This window comes from Gymnodraco acuticeps, unplaced genomic scaffold (assembly GCF_902827175.1).
Source record: "Gymnodraco acuticeps unplaced genomic scaffold, fGymAcu1.1, whole genome shotgun sequence".
In the NCBI taxonomy this organism is placed as follows: domain Eukaryota; kingdom Metazoa; phylum Chordata; class Actinopteri; order Perciformes; family Bathydraconidae; genus Gymnodraco; species Gymnodraco acuticeps.
Window position 1 is genome coordinate 2,699,896 of NW_022992206.1, and position 23,762 is coordinate 2,723,657.

General features: G+C 40.3%; 1 protein-coding gene across 2 annotated transcripts; it reads left to right on the forward strand.

Moving 5' to 3' along the window:
• Nucleotides 1–843: 843 nt before the first annotated feature.
• LOC117539537 (proto-oncogene tyrosine-protein kinase Src-like) lies at nt 844–20,637 on the forward strand. Of its 2 annotated transcripts, XM_034205741.1 has the most exons (13): nt 844–1,288; nt 8,247–8,531; nt 9,553–9,652; nt 10,882–10,899; nt 12,052–12,150; nt 12,386–12,489; nt 14,627–14,776; nt 14,859–15,014; nt 15,868–16,047; nt 16,421–16,497; nt 16,589–16,742; nt 17,033–17,164; nt 17,787–20,637. In XM_034205741.1, exons 2-13 carry the CDS (start codon nt 8,255–8,257, stop codon nt 17,993–17,995), a joined length of 1,656 nt encoding a protein of 551 aa, XP_034061632.1. In that variant the 5' UTR covers nt 844–1,288; nt 8,247–8,254; the 3' UTR covers nt 17,996–20,637. The 2 variants fall into 2 exon arrangements, with proteins under 2 accessions (XP_034061632.1, XP_034061633.1); XM_034205742.1 differs by lacking the exon at nt 10,882–10,899.
• Nucleotides 20,638–23,762: the final 3,125 nt, after the last annotated feature.

Consider the following 23,762-nt stretch of genomic DNA (forward strand, 5'->3'; position numbering starts at 1 on the left):
AAATAAATCCTTAGTGATATTTGAACGAATGTTAACATTCATTTTGAAACTGTTATACAATCCTTAATTCCTATTCTTAGCTTTTTCACACTTTCATGCTCTAAAACCTAGAGCACTGATGGACTTTAAAACTTCCCAATGAATATATCAAATGAAAAATAAAATGTTTTCAGACTGTAGTGGTTCCATGTAACTGTAAGTCAGTATGAATTAGGAACAATTTGCCTGTTTAAAATGAGTAATAAGAAACACTGAATATATAATAAAAAATAACTATTTGAGTACAAAAAAGCATTAATAAATATAAAAAGGTATAGGGCCTACCTGTATCAATCTAAGGGTTCAAGCCAAACCTTTTGTCAGCACAAACTTGCTTTACATTGTCACTACCTCAAAAGTAAATATTTACTATTGTTTATTTATTAGCTTTTTTATGCCTATGTGTATTTCAGTATAGTTCAAAACCATGTAAACGTATTTTTAACACGTGAAGCGGCATAACACAACATTTGAGTTTGGGTATCAATGCGCAGCCTGAAAGTTACCGTTCAAAACAGCGTTGTGAGTGTCGCTTAGCAACCGGTTCTGACAGCAATAGCATTTGTCAACGTTTCTGAGTGATACGTGAAATACTGTACAACAACTGAGTATTTATGTCGTGTTGTTAAACTACTTAAATCAGATTCAGATAGAAAGCTTCTGAATCGTGACCGCAGATTATATTTTATAAAAGCTAAACGTGGGTGTTGTCGTGCCTTCCAACGCCTCGGTGAATTAATGTAACAATCACGGCGTCGAGTTACGTAACGCGACGTAAATCCTCGACTTCACCATCGTTGCGTAGAAAGCGTACAACTCAGGCTCATCATATTTTTGCGCTCTCGTATTTTGTCAGTGATGCACTATCCCGTGCCTCCCCCCACACGAGGCATGTCTCCTCCACACCAGAGCGCTACTCCTGCCGCTTCCTCGCATGAATTTACCACGCCGTCTCTTCCCAGCTGAAAGGATACCTCTCCGCCGGGTTGGACGCTGTTTGTCCGGCCCATCGACCGTAGCCGCCCCCGGCAGCTGTGCCCTCTGCTCCCGAAGGCAGTCCCCGTCATGACCTCCCCTTTCTGCGATTCTGCCGATATCCGCTAAATGGGCTTGGTGGCTGGGCAGAGGTTTCTACAGCAACTGGCCATCCGCTTCCAGTATTTCCCTAATGAGGACAGCCTTCAGGATTTAACACGAGTCCTCGCTGCGCGTCTCTGATTTTTGGGCTGAATCTCCAGACGCGTCAAAGGTGAGTAAATTAGCAGCGCTTAATTGCGAGAAAATATGATTTATTTCGGGATTTCATCGAGAGTATTTGGTTTGTTGCTGCTCATGTTCCCATATTGATGTTTTACACAGCCTCTCTCACACTGTCTAGTATTTCATTGTTGCACAGGCCATTCAGTCAGAGCTGCTCGCACATTTGCTCAGTGCCACTCAGCCTGTGCCAGGGCTCCGTTGTTGTTGACGATCTACTACACCCCCCAGACAAATGCGCACTGTGTGTGCAAATGTCGTATTTTGGATTTTCTCACGGACAAAACAACATCAAGGATGAGGCAGTAAATCGACTGCAAACATAAAATTAAAGCCAACAATCCATCGAAATTCAAAATGGAGCTGTAACAGCACCTGTTTTGATTCATCAGGCCGCATATGCGCTGTATATGTGCCGAAGCCAGCCACAGCAGCATTGTCGCCCTTTACCTCCCTGTTCCCATTCACAAATCCCACTTTACGTGCCTAATGTGGATCAGTTTGGCAAACAGGGTTGATGTTTTCTTTCTTTTTTGTATTCCCTCCCCATAGCAAAGACGTTTATCATTGACAGCTGCTACTCCATAGGCAGCTACTACCCCACCCCTTGTTTCTTTGAAAGCAGCTTTACTGACAACTGGTGTTTTAATCCCGCGGAAATATAATTTTAATTATGTAGCTAATCTATTTACAGTCGGTTTTGGGATTTGGACAAATTCCAGCTAATTTCCATAGTGCAGCAGAATCAGGTTTGCTAAGAAATGTAAGACTTGAATCATGGGAGAGCTCAACATGGGATTTTTAACACTGGACAACCAGATGCTATAATATGCTAGCCTCATTTTAAAAGCACGAGGTAAGCATAGACTTAAATAAATAACATAATACCTTATTGGATTTAATGAATTCCTCAATTTTGTTTACAAACTGAGATTGTTATAATAACAATAGCGGGTCAAAAACACATTGTTGGCCTTCACAGGGCAGTAAGAAAGAGAAGCTTGTCTGGACTTGTTGGGCTTTGACCAAAGATCATTCTTGATTATAGATTAACCTACTCATGTTTTCTCAATGTTTCCATAAAATGATTCCCAAAGCCTTAAATCTCTTCATATGTCTTGCTTTGTCTGGTCAACTAGTTCAGATATAATCAATTTACTATCACAAAGACAAAGAAACTGCACACAGAATGTAAGTCTTCAGAATTGAGAAGCTCACTTTTTATTATTTTAATTTAAAAAATGATAAGCAATAAGTATTCAATAGAATTTGTCTCTGTGTATTTGCCCTTTGGTTAACTAGTTGATTCATTGTCTAATTGTTTGCAGCTTTAGATGGTTTGGTCAAACATTCTCTTGTTCCTGTCAGAGCAATTTAATGTGCATTTTTAGGGGGAATAAAGTATAACCCTATTTGTTTATTTTAATGTGCTGTAATTCACAAAGAAAGGCTGGCTGTGGAGTTAATTGATTTGTTAAAAGTGTGCCACCTCTGTAATGAAACATCCATCATGCCCTCTTTCCTACTCGTTGTCCTCCTTTATAGAGGCATGCTGTAGCAGCTTCTCCTCATAGCCTGGATAATGTTCAGTCTCCAGTTAAAGATGGACAGAAAACGGAAGTGTGTTTTATCAGCTGAATGCCACAATCCCCCTCTTGTCCTCCTCTTCCTTTTCTTCTTTTGTGCTTCTCCTCTGTGTGTTTTGTCACTGAGGAAGAGGGTAGTTGAGATGGGAGAGCAGGCACATACTTTGCAAACTGAGCGGGTCCAGCAAAACATTGGGGAAAAAATAACAGAGAATATCTGATCAAGGCGTCCACTGCTCTAAAATGGGACAAATCTTGATAGCTGTGAATGCATCGGTTTTCTTTAGTCCCCTTTTAAAGAAACTGCCCGTTCTCTCTTTTTAACCCAACCTATTTATAGATTATCTGTGTATTATGTATGTGGACTGCACTATGTCATGTTACTATCATGCAGCATATAGCAGTACAGGACAGTGACGTTAATGTGCACATTTTCGCTTGTTTTGATCTTGAGGAGCCATCTCTCTCTCTCTCTCTCTCTCTCTCTCTCTCTCTCTCTCTCTCTCTCTCTCTCTCTCTCTCTCTCTCTCTCTCTCTCTCTCGCTGCTCCTCCTCCCCAGGGCAAACTGTAATTTCCCATTTGACTGAAACATTGGCTCCAGCCCCTTCTCTTTCTGCAGCACAGTGGCAACTGTTACCGTCTGTTGTGACTCAGTGAGGTTTGTCATGGCCAAATGTGCTTATGTGCCTGACCAGAAACGTAAAGTGCGTGTGCTCAGCTGGAGATCGAGGATTACTAAATGCTGATTAACCAGACAAATCGTGAGATAGACTAAACTCCTTTTTGCAAACCAATTCAACATCAAAGGTAGGCTGTATTTAAGCGCAGCACTTTGAAAACATAATTTTCTGCAACAAATTGGTGCGGTTTTATTGTGGAACCAGCAACTTAAGATATTTTACGAGAGTGTGTAGATACCTGGAAGAAAAAGGTGCACCATATTGACTTTAGATAATCAAACATTTAAAAGATGTGTTAATATTTGTTCTTTCTTTATAGCGCACTTAAGATAAGATAAGATGAACCTTTATTAATCCCCGAGGGGAAATTCAGTTGTACAAAGCAGCAACAGGGTAAGCGTGAAAAAAAAACCAGTACAGCAAATATTCACACAGATCAATAAAATCTAAAATAAATAATAAATAACCTTAACCTGCTAACTGTACACTTTGGTAGCTCCTATCCAGACTTATAGTGAAAGTATATGTTCCGGACCCGACTCCAATATTGAAAACAAAATCCGCCGAACTCTGTCTTTACACAAATGCATTGGGTCTGAGCATTCTGAGTTAGACTTATCAAGGAGGTATCCTGCAATGTCATTTCAGTAACACATGTCCTTGTTTTGCTAAACAATGGTTCCTTGCTGAGCTGTGGTGGAGGCATAGTATAACATGAGAGACTTAAAGTCTAGAGCTGAATTCAATTGTAAATATATGACCTCATGATGTTGTTAAATAATAAGTTAAAGGACCACCAATGTGATTACAATTCATCCAGATGGGAGCATGAATGTCTGCAAAATATTTCATGGCATCTCTCAAATAGTTGGTGATCTATTTTAGCTTTAGCGGAACTTTAAAACAGATAGAAGTATATGGATTTCAACCTCATCACTTACATTAAAAGACGACATTGTGAAGGTTGTTTTAAAACAGACTTGAAATGACAATGTCCTTTTTATGGAGAAGCCAGATCTGAATTGACAACGTGGGTATGTCATTTTCCAAGGCGCCTGCTCTATTGACTTATATTCATTGTAGGCACCTAAGCTCAGTTTCTTTACTTCCCCCCAATCCCTACATTATTCAGTCCATGTACGGACAGTTTTATAGATTTTGTTAGCCTGGGTAAACACTGAGACTGTGAGAGAGACGCAGGCAAGTGATAAATGCACTGCGGAAATTGAAGTGCTCTTGAACTCAATCATGGTCCTGAGGTAAATACACCTCAGAGAGCCGCCTTTGAACAAGGCCTTTATTTGCCATGATTCATATCTAATCCTTCAAATCTCCTTTCCCACAACACAACCAGGCACAAGTTTATTTAGGTTTCTTCACACAGTCAGCTTGTATATGCTTTTATTGTTGTTGTTTTTAACACTATTAAACCAGATGTTGCATAACTTCATTTTTAGAAATGCAGCTCTTAGTGCTTTTAATTAAGATAGAAAATCAACTAAATGTACAGTAGAAAGCACTTTTAACATACTGATACAGTACAAATGAAGATCCTGTACAGTCAGGAGCAATGCAACAAGATTTCCTGTCTTTCTTTTTTTTTAGAAAGATTTCGATTTGTGTTCTGGGAAAAAAGGGAAAATAGAGTGTCTTTGTAGCTCGCCCTCCACCTCATCTCCCTCCTTGCTTCCTCCCATCCCACCCGCCCACTGCTCAGGTGCCTGTTCTTCTTGCACTCTTGAAATTGTAGCAATGTGTTGCAATCTGGCTCCCACACATGCTCCAGTTGGATGGAAAAGCTTAAGGGACTAAAATCTCCCTTTTCCATCTTTTTTGTCCCTTCTATTTTCAAAAGACTTCAATATTTTATTTTATACTAATGATACTTTTGCCTCCTTTACATAGCCCCCTTCATTTCACATCATAACGTTGGAAGTAGTGTTAACACTTCTTGATATTTGGTATCTCTGGTACCATATTAGGAAAAGGTGTGAGGATCAGCTACACTATAGCTCTGTTGTTTATATAGCAGCCTGTGAGACTTTGAAGGGCACTCTGGTGTTTGCAGCATCCTGGAGGGAACCAGGGGAAAGTGATTCTCTTTGGACATGGCTTCTGCCATCGCTGCTTTGGGATATGTTTGTAGTGCTGTTTGAGGATCATTACAACCCTGCATCTGTGTGTGCTTAATCCTGATGATTAGTCAGTTTTCCTAATGAAAGTCAAATCTTCCATAGTACGCTGTGCATGCTGCTGTGCATGCTGCAGTGCATGCTGCAGTGCATGCTGCTGTGCATGCTGCTGTGCATGCTGCAGTGCATGCTGCAGTGCATGCTGCAGTGCATTCAAATGAAGTTTTTAGTAGTACTCTTGATAAAAGTATGGAGCACTCACTCATTGCACTTTTAGAACTACCATACATTTTGTCACAGATATAGTTCCCAATCAGCTTATTGAGACAGTTTGTAACCCGCTCTGACCTCATTGAATCACATCAAGCTTCCCCGTATTTCTACAATTAAAAAGCCTCACATCAATCGACATTATGACACATCTGTAATGACAAATCTCTTTGCCTGTAAAAGGGGTGTATGTTTTCATGCTTTAACGTTCAAAGAAACTTTTTTCACCCTCCAGAAACCAGTGCCCAGTCGGCTCTGATTGGTAAGCTCTGTTGCGATTGGTCAATTGCTTAGAGATGTCCCTCCCCTTAGTCTATCACCTACAATGTTGTTGAGCGCTAGCCAATAGAAGTGCACGTGTGATGCGTAGTGATGTCACTATGTTGCAGAAGTAATCAAAGAAGTCAAATGGATGTGTTTCAGGCAGGGGAGGGAATTTTTAGCCTTTGCAGACCATTTACATGAACAAAAAGCACACAAACCATCATCTTGATTTGACATTCTTATGACCTGGACCGCTAAATATATCTGTTGCATAAGTGCCTTCATTATTCTTTAAAGACTGTGAGCACTCCTGTCCGTCCATCCTGAGTATGAGCTGGTAGATGTTCGAGGCAAAAGCAAAGTCCATTACTGATATCCGGAGAACTTGGATAAATCAAGCATCTGGTTCTTCACACAATTCGCACAGTCCTATTCACCCCTTTCTGCATAGACCTATCTCTCTGTGACTCAGTGTTGCACCATGGGATACGTTAACCCCCCAGCGCGCCAGATTACAGGCTGGCAGGAGTTGAATCAAAGCTTGCATGACCGTACGTGTGTGCTTCAAATCACTCTCACACAACTAGGCAGCTTACGCGCCCACACATCTCCACAGTGAGATCCATCCCCATCTTTGAGATTTCTCATACCTGTGTAATTATGTTATGCAAGCAAATTACACTTAGAAACACCCACTACGCCTCAGCTGTCCATGCAGTATACAACAACCACCTACACGTTCTTTTTACAGCCACAGCCGGTTCCTTCCTCCTTGTCTGTTAATAACCCTCTGTCCTGTCTGTCAGACTCTCACAACTGTGCTGCAAACCCTCACACGGATGCATGCATGTGTTGGGGGGGAACAAAAAGATGTGAGATGCAACATTGCTTGAGTATTAGTGTGCGATTGAGCCTCGTCTCCCAGAGAGCAAGGAACAGCTGCTCACATAGACACTGGTGCAAACACTGTCTGGAACTGAGAGCGCCTCTATCCACAAAGGAACGAGGCTGTTTCATGTGGGTATGACTGTCTCCGTTACAGCCGGCCTGAAATAGCCGGTCTCACAGTGAGTCACTCTGCAATGCCTCGAGGATGGACTTGGTGTGTGAACACGGCACTCCAACTTTCTGTGGGTGCACTTGACTGTCTGAGCGCGTTTGTCTTTGTCTGCACTCAGAATGACAGCGCGCTCTTTATCGGCCCATAATTGATGTATTCTGAATCAGGATTGAGAGGAGAAGCAGGGGTGTATAATAACCTGTAGGAGGTGTCTGTGTCTGTCCTTGTCAACTCACCGGTGTTAGCACTTGGCCTCATTACAGCCCACTTTGTTTGTTTTCCTTGTAGATGCTTATTGATTCAGAGCAGGTTGAATCAGATGGGGATGACCTTGAATGTGTGTTGGCTGTTTCAAGGTGTCCTGTTCTCCAAGTAGTTGCATGCTAAACGGTTTTAACTGAACCTGGACTGCCTCCAAGGATACTCTGTGATGAGCATAGATGAACAGCACCCACTGCTGAGAGGAGTTTCTGTTAGAGAAAGGTGGATGAGTAGAAACTGAAACAGGGTCAGTTCCTATTGCTCAGTTTTTTTTTTAGTGAACAGCTTTCCTTTCCTGTCAGGACATATTTTATTAACTCCTATGTGACTGAACATTATCTTAATAGATGATCCAGCATCAAGCATTTTATAGCAAACTGAGTATTTTCTCATAATATTATATGTTTCTATAACATTTCCACTTTTTGAAAGTAATAATTTATGATTTAGTCAAAAAGAAGCTGAAACCAGACAGTGATGGGTGTTTTTCCTTTTTTTTTTAATGCTGAAAGATTCCATTCTTTAATCAATTAACAATTATGAATAGCCAATGTTATTTCAGTCAACTGAATCATTTGTTAATAGTTGTATTGCTATTTGGTATATTAGGAGAAACAGGGACATATTTGTTTCCTTTTTTTTGTTATCTCTGGACATGCTGCATACTTACTCATCACTGCATGGCTCTGACCCCAGGTCTGCACATGGGGGCGGGCAAAAGCAAGCCCAAGGAGCCGGGCCAGCGCTCCATGAGCCTGGACGGCACCATCGGCTCAGGCTCAGACAGCGGGCACTTCCACCATCTGGGACCCGCCCAGCAGACCCAGACCCCCAACAGGAGCCCCGCCGTAGGGACAGGCAGGCGGGGGCAGCATCAAGGGCAGCACCACCTCGCCCCGACAAACACTCCTGAGCTGGCTCTCTTTGGGGGGGTGGACCACACAGGCACCATCACCTCGCCCCAGAGAGGACCTCTGTCAGGTAGGCACTCTCTCTGAGAAAGGGTTAAAGTTCAGTTATACAACAAATGCTACTAAATAATATTCAATTCATGAGCTTTTTGTTTTGGGCGGTCAAAAAGTCAGTACCACAGCTATGTTCAATGTTATGTGGTACAGCCCACAACTGGTTAGCTTAGCATAAACACTGAAAGCGGGGGGAGCTGTGTGACCCAAGGAAGCCATTGTGCCCAGCCTAGAAAAACTCACGCATAAAAACCTGTATAATAAGTAGGTTTTAGAGGTGCTGGGAAGCAGATTTTCATTGTTTCCAGTCTTTGTGCTAAGCTAAGGATTTCCTGACTCCAATTTTATATTGAGCGCAGAGCTTTGAGTGAAATATATCTTCCCATCTAACTCACAACAATAAAGTAATTTTAATTTATTTCCCAAAATATTAAAACTATTTAGTTAAATGTGAGTGACACACTAGAGCCAAATTAATCCTATGCCAAATGACCATAGATTGCACAAAATAGTCTACTGTAAAGTGATATGACCACAGGAAAATATTGGACATCAGCTGGTTAACAGACTTAAAAGCTTCTCTTTGACTTTGAAGCCTGTCATCTTGAAATGTAGCAGTAATATGTCTAGACCGACCAGATGGTTAGGTTAATGTTGCTCAGGCTGCTGTTGTATCCGCTGGCCGCCTCCTCCTGTGCATCTAATGAGCCGATCGATGATTGGCTGCAGAGTCCTTGGGTTGAGATCACTGCTTCATTACAAGGAAGCGGGAGAAAGATCCAAAGGAAAATATATGATGGCTTTGTCCTTCACAGACGATCGGTCACAAGAAGTCTGAACGTCAATATTTCTCATTAAGCCTTGGTAAACAGTTTTAGACAGATGTGAAAAAATACTGGGATTTAGAGCTATATAAGCAAGGGTTTTATTATTGAAGTTAGATTATAGAAGTGAATAGATCTCAACAGGAAGGACCATTGCCTTTAATACCATTGTTCCTTAAATGTGTATTTGTTTGTGTGTGTTGTTTCTTGCAGGAGGTGTCACTACATTTGTGGCGCTCTATGACTATGAGTCACGGACAGCGTCTGATCTGACCTTTAGGAAAGGCGACAGGCTGCAGATTGTCAACAACACGTAAGAATCAACCGCTTCCGTCCCTTTCTCTAAAGACACAACTTCATAAAAAAATCTAAATGAACCAATTTGTAAACGCACACGTGTTAATGAATGAACACAGTCAGAGCTGGTGACTGTGGAGCGATGCAGACAGCAGAGTCTGATCCTCTCCATCTGTTGATTAAAACGGAGCAGAACGGCTCTTTACAACTGCAGTCTGCTCCTCCTCAAAACTGTATACACAATATTTTACGAAACATTATGGAGAGCATGATATAGCAAGATCGCTACACTCATATATTTCCACCACACAGATAACACCTAAACAACAACAAGTGTTTTCCTATTGCATGACACCACATGCTGAAGTTTGCATGTGTCAGTCTGGTGGGATTAAGACGTTTCTGCATGTGAGAAATGATGTGTATATTTAAAAGCATGTGGGGCCGTATTATAGAAAAGTCTTAGCTTGTATATCCAATCTTAATTGTTTTTTAACTGTTGTATTTAGTTTTAGGTGGTGATTTAGGAAACATCTAACCTTTGCAAATGAACAGTTCCTAGATGAATGTCCCTTAAGGATTTCTAATGTTATTTAGCATCACACTTTTTAAAATGGAATTGAGAGATCCTTACTTAGACTTTCCATTTCAAATCAAGAATATTAGGAAGAAATGTCCTATAATACAGCCCTTGGAAAATAAATGATTACGTGTGTTTTAAATCAGAACAATGTTTTTTTTTTGTGCCTGAGCTCCTTCCATAACTTCCTATCATAACACTGAGCTGCTGTTATTTATAATGTGTCTGTATATTTGTCTGCCACTACATAGTACGGCTATTTTACATAAATAATTCAGTTCTAATATCTACTTTAAAAACAATGCATGGGAGAAATCCTTAAATGCAAATACTGAATAAAAAGTAGCGAGACTTTAAAGTGAATCCCGAATTCTACATATGTGGATGTGATCATTTATGAATAATAGTTGTGGGAATATTTTTGCCTTCCTGTCTCGCAGAATTATTAAAAATAGAAACTGGAACTGAAAACTTTGAAAGCAGTGCAGCTTGTGAACCCCCCCCCCCCCCCCCTGTGTAGTCCCGCAGCACTTCGGGCTCCTGCTATCTGTCAGCCTGCCAGTGCTGCTCGCCTTGCTGTGTCTCCTCGCTGGGTTTTGATGTGTCTGCTGTGTCTGTTATCTCTCCCTCTCTCCTTCTCTCTTATGCTTCATGGTTTCTCCTAGGAAAAAGTACAGCTTCAGGTCAGTAACACTTAATGCTTTTAAAAATCTCACGCAACCTTTTGTTCACCGTCCCTTTGCTGCTGAGCGGATTTGTCTGATCAAGCTCGTAGCGTAACTGCAATGAATTCATACATATTAAAAGATGTAACTTTCTTGATACGTCTCTTTTGATAGAGCAACTGGTAAAGGTTTAAAATGCATACTAAGGGGCTACAAGTGGAATAAAAGGTTGCATTTGTTTGTCTTTTTCTCTTAACAGTGTGTTTTCTTCTTCACTCTTTGCTGAAATGTGGGAATCAATTTATGTTTGGGTGTCAGTCAAAAACATTTAGAAGTTTTTATTCTATCACAAGTGATTGTTTTTACTAAGAAAACAATCTGAATCCAATCCTGTGTTGCAGGTACTTTCATATTTAATGGATTTGACAAGTAGCATATTTTCTTATTGGCAACATATCCCATGAATAAGCAAAACCAACAATTGTATTTAGCTTAACCTTCATTGTCGGCCAAACAATTTAAAAACAGTTGAAATGTTCCTCATTATGTTGAAAGTGGGCACTGTAGTTTACTTTGAGTCAATCCCCCATACAACTCCGTTATGCTGTATGACCTTTTCTATTCATCGATCCTAGCAGGTCCTGGTTTAGTTGTTTGTTAAATTGATCCAGAATGACTATGATTAGTGGTAAGCCTCGTGTCACTCGCTAGCAACAAATTCTAAGAACCTTTAAATCAGAGTAAATGTTTCATATTGTAGATCAATCATGAAAAGTGTGCACTTTTTGTATAGGCACCTAAGTATTTGAAGGGAATGCGCACACGCACATTTCAATGTTAATGCTAAGCTGCTTTTTTGTGCAGCCATAAATAAAAACATATAATTGTGTTTTGTTTTTTCAAACTTTCCCTTTTTATTTGTTGGAATCAAAAAGCCTCAGGCTGAGGCTGAGATCAGACCGTTTGCAATGTTGGTTTTGGTCTTTTGGTGGCATTTGTTGAAAATGAGAAAAAATACATACAGCTTTATTGTTCTTTCTACATCAGATATTATGTCTCTTAATTGGAAAAAACGGAAGGATCCATAAACCATGAAATGTTGTTGGTGTAAGTTTTCTGTTAATGGTTCTGTTGACACTCTGTCTGTCTCTGTCTTTCTCTCCGTCACAGAGAAGGGGACTGGTGGCTCGCTCGCTCCCTGACGACGGGAGAGAGTGGTTATATCCCGAGCAACTATGTGGCTCCGTCCGACTCCATCCAAGCAGAAGAGTGCGTTATCCTCTCATTGTTTCACTCCTGCTGTTTTTTTCCTTTCAGTGATATAAGATGTGTTTTCTTGGTGCTAAATCTAGCTGTATTCTCTATCTACTTCTACCACACAAAGATATAGAGAGTATATTTTCCGATGTACCATCCAGTACAGTTATGTTCAATGTTTCTGCCTGCTGCAGACGCTCAGCAGCAGCTTCTTTCTGATCTGATTCTCCCTGGCCCACTTTGGCAGGTGGTATTTTGGGAAGATCACTCGGCGCGACTCCGAGAGGCTCCTTTTGAACCTGCAGAACAGACGAGGAACCTTCCTGGTGAGGGAGAGCGAGACCACTAAAGGTGAGAGAGCAGACTCTCTGGAGACAGCAGACAACATCAGGATGATCCAATTAGCCTTCCTCTGTGTCTGATTATAAAGAAATGTTGATTCATGTAACTTGAACATGACATTGTTTTTTTTTTCTTTAAATGCATTAAATAACCGATTTCAGGCTTAATTGCCTAATCCTTGATGGCTCCATGATCAGCTGAAACAATATTTTTCTGCTGCTTGACTAATTGGTTAGTCTATGAGCAGAAAATGAATGCACAATCTTTTTTTTAAATCATTTTAAGTCGTATTTTTAAAGCAAAAATGACCCAATTTCACTAGTTCCATTTTCTCTAATTTGCTGGTATTTCTTACCTTATGACATTTTATACACTAAAACATACATAGATTGATTGTGATAATAATAGGGATGTTAATATGCAAATGTCCCGTCTGTGGGACTAATAAAGGTATTCTGATAAATAGTAGAGATAACTGATTATACAACATTAAGACATATGGTCAGTTATCATTAGAAGAAGCGGAGAATCACAGCATTATATACAAATCTTGGAGGATATTCTTCCAAATGAGCATGGATTTAAATCTTTATAACAGACCGATCCTTTGGGTTCTTTTTCCTGGCAATTCCTGTAAGAAAATATATCCCTTTTTATGAAAAAAAATCCTGACTATAAAACACGTTTCATAAAACCTGAGCTTTTTATTTTTAAAATGTGTGAATCCTGATGACAGATTCTGTGTCTCCCTGGAGAAAACTCCACGCATCCGATAAGTATCTTCAGGGACTCAATATAAAGACACAACCTCGTAATGAAGTCATCTGTTAACTTTCACAGAGGCCTATGGCATGTTTTTTGTGTTTTCTGGAGTTTTGCATCTTTCTGAGAAACTCTGCACACTTGTGACGTCAGTGGGCTCTTTAGGGGGTTGTTTAGAGGAAGTGTGGGGGAAAAAAGAGTGGATTGGATGGGCCTTGTGAATGGATAGGGGTGAATCACTCTGCCAGAACTAGGTCAGCCTCGGAGGGTGCTGGATTTCCCCCTGGCCATAATTCTCTATTCTACACACACACACACACACACACACACACACACACACACACACACACACACACACACACACTGAGAGAGGGGAGGAGAGGCATGAAGAGGGTCTCTGGCAGGAGGTGTGTTGGCCCCTGGGTGTGTTCTGTATTAGATGTCACATGTGAAGCGTATAGAGTGAAAGGGGCATGTTGAAAGTGTAAATCATGTCAGACTAATAGTGATGCATCTGATTATTTGTAAGGCTCAGGCAAAAAGATGCCTTAAATATGTGAGGTGAAAATATCATGACTGCCTTTGTTAGTGGTTGTTTCCCCTTTTTATGACATATGAGTAAAATATGTGTTCTGTTCATGCCTTTTTGATTCTGCAAAGCACATACTAAGTTAGTTCAAGCTGTATCTTGGTCTTTGGTTTATTACAAACGATCATGTGTTAGAAAAGGTTGGTTTATAGCATGGAAGTTCAAAAGAGGTCAATGGTTTATCTGCTGGAACAGCACTGTGATGATCAGATACTTTGTTCACTTCTTCTGATCTGTTATAAGGAGACTGACGATCAGTAAGATCAGAGAAGATTGTTCTTTATTTTCAACCTCCCTGTAGTAAAAAGAACTCTTCTTAAAATGTCTTTTCATCTTTTTATTTTAATATCTATATTTGACCTAATAGAAGTGAGAAATGGCTCTACAACAAATACTACTAATAATCTATAAAAAATTGTTTAGGTAGGAACACATCCTAAAAGTCTCAAATAGGTTGTTTGAGGTACTCTTGAGGATAAGAATACAGACAAATAACAATAAAACTCCAATGTTATTATTGTGTTATTATAAAAGCATTTTAAGCATTTAGAAAGATGCACATTGGGGTTTTCTTGGTATTGCATTATGAATATTTATTTTACTCGGATCAAATTATATTTCCTAGTTGGCCATGGAGGAGGACAGAAAGGCTTGGTTGAGTTTCCAGGGTCTTAAAGGGGCCATCAGGGACTTGCCCAGCGCAGCTGCTAGGAAACTCTGCAGAGCAGCTGTCACACATAAGCTTCATTTAATTTTTCTAACCCGTGTCTGTCTGTTGTTGTGTCTCGTTCACAGGGGCATATTGCCTGTCAGTGCTGGATTATGACAACACCAAAGGCTTGAATGTGAAACATTACAAGATCAGGAAGCTGGATAGCGGGGGATTCTACATCACCTCGCGCACCCAGTTCAGCAGCCTACAGCAGCTAGTCTTCCACTACCGCAGTGAGTCCCCAGACAGCTGCTCTCTGATAGTTAACCTTCCGCTGACCTGCCAGCTCACTCTCCCTTTTCTCACCTCTTTCAGAGCACTCTGATGGGCTGTGCCACGCTCTGTCAGACGTGTGTCCTGTGGCCAAACCTCAGACGCAGGGACTGGCTAGGGACGCCTGGGAGATTCCCAGAGAGTCCCTCCGCCTCGACCTCAAACTGGGACAGGGCTGCTTTGGAGAAGTTTGGATGGGTAAGATCTACAGTAGACACCACCACTTTTTAATGGAAGTGATTGCTTTCCTCTTTCACCATGACAGATACAGGTTAAACGGTGAAATACCCAATATGAGGATCAATTTGCTCTTTTTTGAAGTAAATATTTCAGATTATTGCTGATAAAAGTTATTAAAGTTTACGTATTTCTTATTAAAGGAGAAGTGTGAGATTTTGGGATATAGGCTTATTATTTTTCTGGCAGAGAAATACATGAGAAGCTTAACATCAGTCTAATGTCCTTTAAAACATACGGCTACTTTTAGTAGCCTGTTAGCTTAGCACAAATACTATAATCGAACAGAATAGCTAGCTCTTGTGCTGATTTTAACAAATGAGATATAACATATTAAGTTTAAGCTTAGAGATTCTGGTAGGTTTATATTTAAATCTTTAGATTGAGCCAGGTTAGTTGTCCCACTGTTTTCAGGCGTAATGCTAAGCTAGGCTAACCAGCTGCTGAATTTATGAATGGAAAGATATGGCAGTAGCATTGATATCCTCATTTAACCCTCAGCAAGGACAGATTACATATCAGGATGAGATCTAACATTTTGTAATGAGCCTGTGTGCGAGCATTTATGTCTGTATGCAGCTCATCTCGCACACAACTGGACCCCGGAGATTTGGATTTTTTGTATTATGCAGTATGCTCAATGACCTCTAAACACAACATTAAAAAACAAGCCTTTTCTGTTGTTTAAAAACAGACATCCATAGAGAGTTCGTCCCATTGGTCTCATTTTGAAGACGATAATTTGCATATTAATTCCACTGCAGATATAATTATGATAAAGTTAGAAACAATACTTTTTTCTGTTTTCTGACAGGCACATGGAACGGCACAACACGGGTAGCCATAAAGACCCTAAAGCCTGCCACCATGTCTCCAGAGGCCTTTCTTCAGGAAGCACAGGTCATGAAGAAGCTGAGGCACGAGAAGCTCGTCCAGCTGTATGCTGTGGTGTCTGAGGAGCCCATCTACATCGTGACAGAATATATGAGCCAAGGTAACACAGGATGCAGACTGTAACAAGTGCTGGGTGTCAAAACCTTACAATTCTTTGCTATGAAAATCATATTCTTCTGTAGACTAGAGTATTGTTAACCGTTAAGTATTGAGGCAGGCTACCTTTTTTTTTTTTTAATGACAAAAGTTAATACCAAAATAAATTGTACTTATGTCCTGGTATTCTTTCTAAACCTTTTTACAATATATATAAAGTACTGTTTACAGCATTGATTTGCTTTCGAATACCATCATCTATTCTAAATGCTGATAGCTGTGCTTCAAGGTTTACACATGATGGACAATGTGTAATTTATTTGGTGATTATCTGTCATTATCTACAACTGCATTTTGTTTGTATCTTGCCCTTACAGGCAGCTTGCTGGACTTCCTTAAAGGGGATGCAGGAAAGATGCTCCGTCTGCCTCAGCTAGTGGACATGTCAGCTCAGGTAAAGCTACTTTCAGATCAGCCACACAACATATAACATCATATTTGTATTTATAATAAAAGCCCCGCCCTCTTTTTGTCACTTCCTCTAGATTGCAGCAGGCATGGCCTACGTTGAGAGGATGAACTACGTGCACAGAGACCTGCGCGCTGCCAACATCCTGGTGGGAGAAAGCCTGGTGTGTAAAGTGGCTGACTTCGGCCTGGCGAGACTCATAGAAGACAACGAGTACACTGCAAGACAGGGTGAGTCCACAGCAGATTACTCTTTTATTTCTATAAATCTGCAACTGAACATCAATGATGTTCCCCCCTCTCCCCCTATTTTCTGTTCTGTTTATCTCTTTTTGTATTTCTTTATCTATTTTTTTTTTTTTTTTTTCCTCTTGTCTTTTTTTCTCCTCTTAATTCTCTGTCAAAGCGTCTTTGAGTTTCATGAAAAGCGCTATAAAAGTCCCATGTATTATAATGATGTTGACCCAAAAATGTTGTACTCACTTTTTACCTTTTGTACACATAAACCCCTGTTTCCTCAGGAGCTAAGTTTCCAATCAAGTGGACGTCACCGGAGGCAGCTCTGTACGGACGCTTCACCATCAAGTCTGACGTCTGGTCCTTCGGTGTGCTGCTCACTGAGCTGGCAACTAAAGGCAGGGTCCCCTATCCAGGTACAGACTTGCATAATGTTTAGAGCTGAAAAGTTAATTGGCAACTGTTTCAATCGATTAATCAGTTTGACTAATTATTTTTGACAAAATGATCAGATTCCCACTTAGTAAATGTGAATATGTTTTGGTTTCCTTACCCCTCAATGTCAGTAAACCAGACATTTTATAGACTCAAACGTTTTGATTAATCCACAATGCAAATAATCCTTAGTTGCAGCCATTATAATGTGTAAACACTGGAACAATGACTCTTAAACAAGACTTTCTCAAAACAATAATTATACATGATAAGAGCTGAAACAATAATTTGCCATTTTTAATGCAGAGATTATCCCTGCTCAGCTTCTCAAAAATGAAAATGTAGTGCTGTTCCTATGTTTTGTGTGACTCAATAAATCAAACTATATTTTATTATACCTTGTGTTCTAAGGTATCGGTAATCTAATGAGCATTAGTTGCAGCCCTTAAAGTTATTCATAGTTTCATATTGTAGGTATTTAAATGAAGAATATGAACTAAATCAGATATTGTTCATGTGGCTGTTTTACATAATTGTATTTGTCAGAATTATTGTATTAAAAGTCTTTCTTTTCACTAAAAGTAACTTGTGTTTCCTTGTTAGGTATGGTGAACCGCGAGGTGCTGGACCAGGTGGAGCGCGGGTACCGGATGCCCTGCCCGGCAGAGTGCCCCGGCTCTCTGCACGAGCTCATGCTCTCGTGCTGGAGGAAGGACCCGGAGGAGAGGCCGACGTTTGAGTACCTGCAGGGCTTTCTAGAGGACTACTTCACTTCCACAGAACCCCAGTATCAGCCTGGGGAGAACTTATAGAACCACACACTGAACCCAACACAGAACGATCTGCACTAACCGACCTCAGAGGAGCACCTGTGGGAGGATCTGAGCCTGTGAAACTCACCTGGGAGGACCTTGAGGTTCTTCTGCAGAAGAACCACCATGTGCCATAAAGAAATCGCTACAGAAGAACCTGAAGAACCTCCTGTCTGCAAGCACTCCCTGTTTACTGAAGGCTTTCCTGTAGAAGTGAGGGTCAAGGCTATAAAGGAGAACAGACTCTGATTTGATTCTTTGTTTTGAAAGGAGGGACTGATGTGGGAGGAACCTAATCAGGATCTACAAACGGAGAGAGGGAGGGAAAAGAATATCCATCCTGTAGAAGAGAGAAGGTCAGGAAGGATATTTCCGACATGAGCTGTTTAGCGAAAGCTTTCCCTCGTCCGTTGTTTCTTTTACCCTCGCCTGGTACCTTTTCCGCCCACAGGAGTGCATTGCCACTGTGGCTCAGGTGCCTAAGGGAAGTCTGTCTCTCTTAACGTCCTCTATCTCCCTTCTGGCTCTCTTTCTCTATTTCCCTCCAGTGTTCTCAAGTGCTGCTTCTTCAAAGTGTCTCCAAATAACTCAGCTCTGGAACTCGACTTAGCATCTTTATTCATGTTTACTTGGACAAATTATGTAGTTTAAGCATTTTCAGCAGCGGACAAGAAAAAACCTTGATTTCACTTAATTGTTTTCTGTGATAATAGGCAAGGTTGTTAGAATCCCTGTCATGGTAGTGCCAGGGTAAATGTATTCAACAGGCAGGTTCTGTAACAATGCAATTAGGTCAACTGAAGTCAAATTCGAGGCCTTTCTTTTTCTTTTCTAGCTGTATTTCTTGAAATGCTGAACAGATCTACCGGTTCCAACCTCAACAATTCAAAATGATTTTTGTAGTGTTTGGATGCTTTGATTGACCCTGATTTAACTGGACAGTTGCATTGAAAATGATCAGCACAGTCAGTGACACTAAAGAGCAGTTTGAGTAGTAGCTTGTTTCCTCAGAGGCGGGGTAACTGGGGTAACTTTCATCAAACATGTATGTGACCCACTAAGAGGCTGATGGCTATCCAAACCAATCATATTACTGTTTAATATTCAACCCAGCTCAAGATGGGAAAACCCTGAGTGTGAAAGCCTAACATGTTGTGTGCCAAATAAATCACATTTCTTTACTGATGTCCATGTATATAATGTTTTATTATCAAGGGGCTTACATGGGGGGTTTTAGTTCATAAACAGGAAATTGATTACTTACATTTTACAAAAAACTCTGCGCCATTTCTCTAGTTAACGTCATTTTAGTGACTAAACTGGAAGGAAAACCTGTTTAGGATTTTAAAAGGTTTGTAATTACTTCACAGCTGGTGTGTCCATGAAAAATATGCAACCAGGCGGCCCTAATGAAACTGTAAAACTTCAATCAGGTAACCCTAATAAAACTGTGTTTATGACTTCCTATAAGAGTTGATTTTAAAACCAGTTAGCATGCTTTTGTGACGTTCTTCTCTTGACCATTGGCTGGGTTTGTATTTATGCTGTACTGTACATCAACATGTGTATTTTTACTTTACTTGAGGCGAGGGGATCATAAATAGACATTTGTGCCATCAATCTCTAATTATTGTTATTTTTGTATATCTTACCCACTGCTGCCAGTACTCACTGTCATACTGTACATACTGTAGCTCTTTAGGGTTGGTTTTGTATCATGTAAGCCACTTTCATATGGCAGGTATTTATGTTGGGTGTCACACAATTCACAGTGGATTAGTTTATGACGTAGTCAATGCAGCAACGGTAGAAATAAAGTGATAGATTGTTGCCAAAAATTACTATCTAACTAGTTATCAAAATATGAGCCAGGCAGCAATAAGAGTAGGTCCATGCCCTCTAAAAAATAGAAAATCATTATCCGGCGATTATGAATCCTGGCGACTAATTTAATCAAAAATGTGGGCACTTGAAAACAACAATGTAAAGGGAGTTGTGATATGACGTGAAAAATGAGGACAAAGATGTAAATAGTATCTTAAACAAATGACTGTGACTATCATGTAATTTGCTTTTGTATTGTTTTTCTTTAATAGCCGTCCATGTTGAGGTTTTTACGCACGCCTGTTCCCAAAAAGTTTAAATAAGATGCTAATGGGGCTTAAGGAATGTGTTCTTCTTTTAATAGCCTATTGAACTTCTGCAAAAGACCATTTAAAATTGGGTTTGACATATATATTTCCGAGAACATCTTATCAGTGCTATTCTCTTTTAAGAATTGGAAATCCCCTGTTTTCTTCTGACGCACTGAACCGCCTGTAAGTCACACTGGAAGTGGATGGGCTCATGACAAACATGAGTAATGTGATTGGATTTTATTGTGACACATGAAGAAGTGTCTGTCTTTTATTTAACCTTTTATTTTTTTTATGAATCTATGCAGTTTTGGTCTGGCATTCCTGCAACTTCATGGCCATTTCGTTCTGAAGTAAAAAACAATAATCATAAACAGAAGGTGTGAGCATTTTGTAAGGACTTATTTGTGTCTTTTTGTTTCTAATGTAACAGCATTGAAATGGGTATCGTGCCACTTTATGTTCTTTAAATGTGCAATAAATTATATTTCAAATGTGTTTTTATAAGAGTGTGTGCTGGTGTGTGTGCTGTCCTTTTTCGCCTGAATACAAATATCATGCTGTTTGGATGTGACTCAGTGAATGAAGCGATCTGTGTGCTGCACCACAAGCCAAAGTTTGGAGAAGTGAGCCTGTGATGTGAGGGTCATCAGTTCATGTTTCCAAATGTTAGTGACATTTAGGAAGACTTGAATGAGGTGGAAGAAAAAAAGGAAGCTGAAGTAGCAGAAGTGGTATTTTAATTACAAGTGCGTAAAATATGTTAGGTTGAAGTGTGAACATCGAATAACGTGGAAGTGTCACATTAAGAGTAAATTCTGAGTGAAACTCAAGTGAAACTTCTAAAAGGAGATGAAATGTAAGTCCAAACAAAGTGGAAGTCCTGAAAGAAATGATCGCCAGTTTAAATGCATACGTTTAAGGACAATTATCTTTTTTCACATGACCTGTTTTTTGTATGCAAAACAGCAGAGCACAGTTTTTTAGTTTAAACAATTTTACCTCTACAATAATATGTTATTCAAAGCAACTGTAGCTACTATACATATTCAAAAAAGGTATTGAAAAGTATTCAAACATTAAATATAATGTATTTGTATGTAATGCACATTAAGCCACACAGCAGTATTTTTTTTGGTGACATTTTCCAACAGTCATTAAACAGTCATTTATATTAAATAAAATAAAATAAAAAGTTATTTATTCTCCTTTTTTTATTTACTAATGCAGCCGTATCTATCTTGTACCACAGTATATTTCCACTTCTGTTCTGGTGTTTTTTTTATTTTTACTTCTGAGAGGGTCTGGTTCAATCAATGAATCAAAGTGTATTTATATAGCCCAATATAACACATTTTACATTTGCCTCAGGAGAGTTTGTAAAGAATATAAATACGAATATGTTCAGGTTACTTCTGGCTGTGACAGTCGACCCCTGCTTCCCACAGAGCGGCTCAGGTGTGTCTGTCCACAGGGGGGCAGTGTTCAATTGGAGTATCAAGGGCACAGTGGCTGAGGAGCAGCCGGACACACTGAGCTGCAGCCCAGCAGCAGATTGTGACCCACCTGCTGTGGTGCCCTCCACCAAACAACATCAACCTTTGGAAGTCATTTACAGACGGCGTGATGGACACCAGTGCCCCTTATACTGTAATTTACGTGGAGACCTCATTTGCAAAATCACTGTTCACCTTTTGTCTCATGTTTGCTTTATGTCAAAATGCCCTTAAAGTATCCACAGCTGTTAATTGATTACAGATGAGCTCTCCTCATGTTGAGCAAATCGGCAGCTAACAAGCACTCTGTCCTGCAGCTTTTTGAAAAGTGCTTCATGACTTATGTACAGTGTGTGTGTGTGTGTGTGTGTGTGTGTGTGTGTGTGTGTGTGTGTGTGTGTGTGTGTGTGTGTGTGTGTGTGTGTGTGTGTGTGTGTGTGTGTGGGTGTGTGTGTGTGTGTGTGTGTGTGTGTGTGTGTGTGTGTGTGTGTGTGTGTGTGTGTGTGTGTGTTGTTTTTCCCATCTGCTGAAGTGGAGTGCGAGTCATTTATCTCAGTTATCCAGACAGTATCAGAGCTCCATCTGTGAAAACAGTAAACACACTGACTCACACTCTCTAAGTGACTGCCATTGATTGATTACAGACAAGAAAGCACTGCGGATGCACACAGTGTGGTTCTGAGGCTCAAACAGCACACATATCTCGCTCGCTGCAGCATCAGCAATGGTGTTCTGTATTTGTGCTGCAAATGAGTTTAACTCGCTCATCCGGGTGTCTTGAGCTGGGTACTTCTGTTCAACCTTTTCCTGGATAGAGAGGACCATGGCATCTCTGATGGAGCAAAAGAATGTGACCGGATGATGCACATTGGACAAAGCAGTGGAGACTTTGTCCAAAACATACTTATAACCCCAACAGCCATTTGACTGAGTTTATGAGAGGGCATGTTGAGGAAATTGTTTCTAGGAGGCGTCAAGATGGCTTGCAGGACTTTTGGTACCACCTGCATCACCACATCTTGTTGGTCAAGCAGTGTGGATCTTGGGGCAGACTGCAGTCGCTCTATCTCCTGCCGTACTACCGAGCAGAGGCCCGACCCATTAAGTGACATAAGCGGCCGCTTAGGGCCCCGCAGCCACTAAGGGCTATTGAACTATTTGTTTTAATCTCAGTACACCGTCGCTGTGATAAGTATGTTTAATTAATTGTGTTAATATGCATAGATTGCCTACCCTCAAAGTCATGTATTATATTATTGAATCAATAATATAATACATTAACCGTGCTTTACCTGAACCTCATCATGACACTAGAGAGGACGGCAGGATTGTAATTTCCCGTGTTCAGTGAATGCAACAGACCAACCAGAGAGTTGAATGGAAATAAACATCTGTCTTAATGGATGACAGGTACCTATCCTGTGAGCTGTGACAATGTTTAAAATAAACTGTCAGTCGGACTCAGAGTTTTTGAAGATGGACATAAGCACATTTTTTCTTAAAAAAGATGACAATTCTCAAGTGGTGGCTCACACAACAACCCCAGAGCCACCACTTGAGCCAGGTAAATAAGGTATGTAAATGTCAGTAAACTTCCAAGTTATGCAAACATGAAAGCAAAGCATAAATTACAGCTACGTTGACGTTACTTTGAATCGCGGGGGTAAGCTAAACCGTTGGCAAGTAGCTATAGCTAGCCAGATAAATTAAATAAACACTTTGTCATACAATCTAAATGTAATGTTTTTTAGCGTTACCTGGTGATTTCAAAGAAAGCTCTCTGGGAAATGTTGACTTTACTGTTCGACATGAAGCTAGAAGCTACCTTACAGTACACGGTTGATCCTGAGTCCTGTCAGTTAAAGTGTTTCATAGTTAGCTTAGCTAAGCATCAACCTAGCACTGAAATATATGGATGTTATGTGACAGTATTTCTGAGAAAAAGTCAGCTGAAATGGTGGCATAGTTGCCACTGCTTTACGTGTCCACAGCATGTTTGAACGTATTTGCAGCAGTAAATGTGGCGGTTTGGCCACTGACGTCCATATAATATCCATAAAGAAAAATCTGTTTACAGTTCTGTTTCATATGGGTGTTGAGAGATGTATCCATATATCTCTTAATTTTGCTCTCAAA

Coding starts and splice junctions, on each gene's coding strand:
- LOC117539537 (XM_034205741.1), top strand. CDS start 8,255: ATGGGGGCGGGCAAAAGCAAGCCCAAGGAGCCGGGCCAGCGCTCCATG. Junction 16,048..16,420: donor GACAGAATATATGAGCCAAG/GTAACACAGGAT, acceptor TTGCCCTTACAG/GCAGCTTGCTGGACTTCCTT. Junction 17,165..17,786: donor AGGCAGGGTCCCCTATCCAG/GTACAGACTTGC, acceptor TTTCCTTGTTAG/GTATGGTGAACCGCGAGGTG.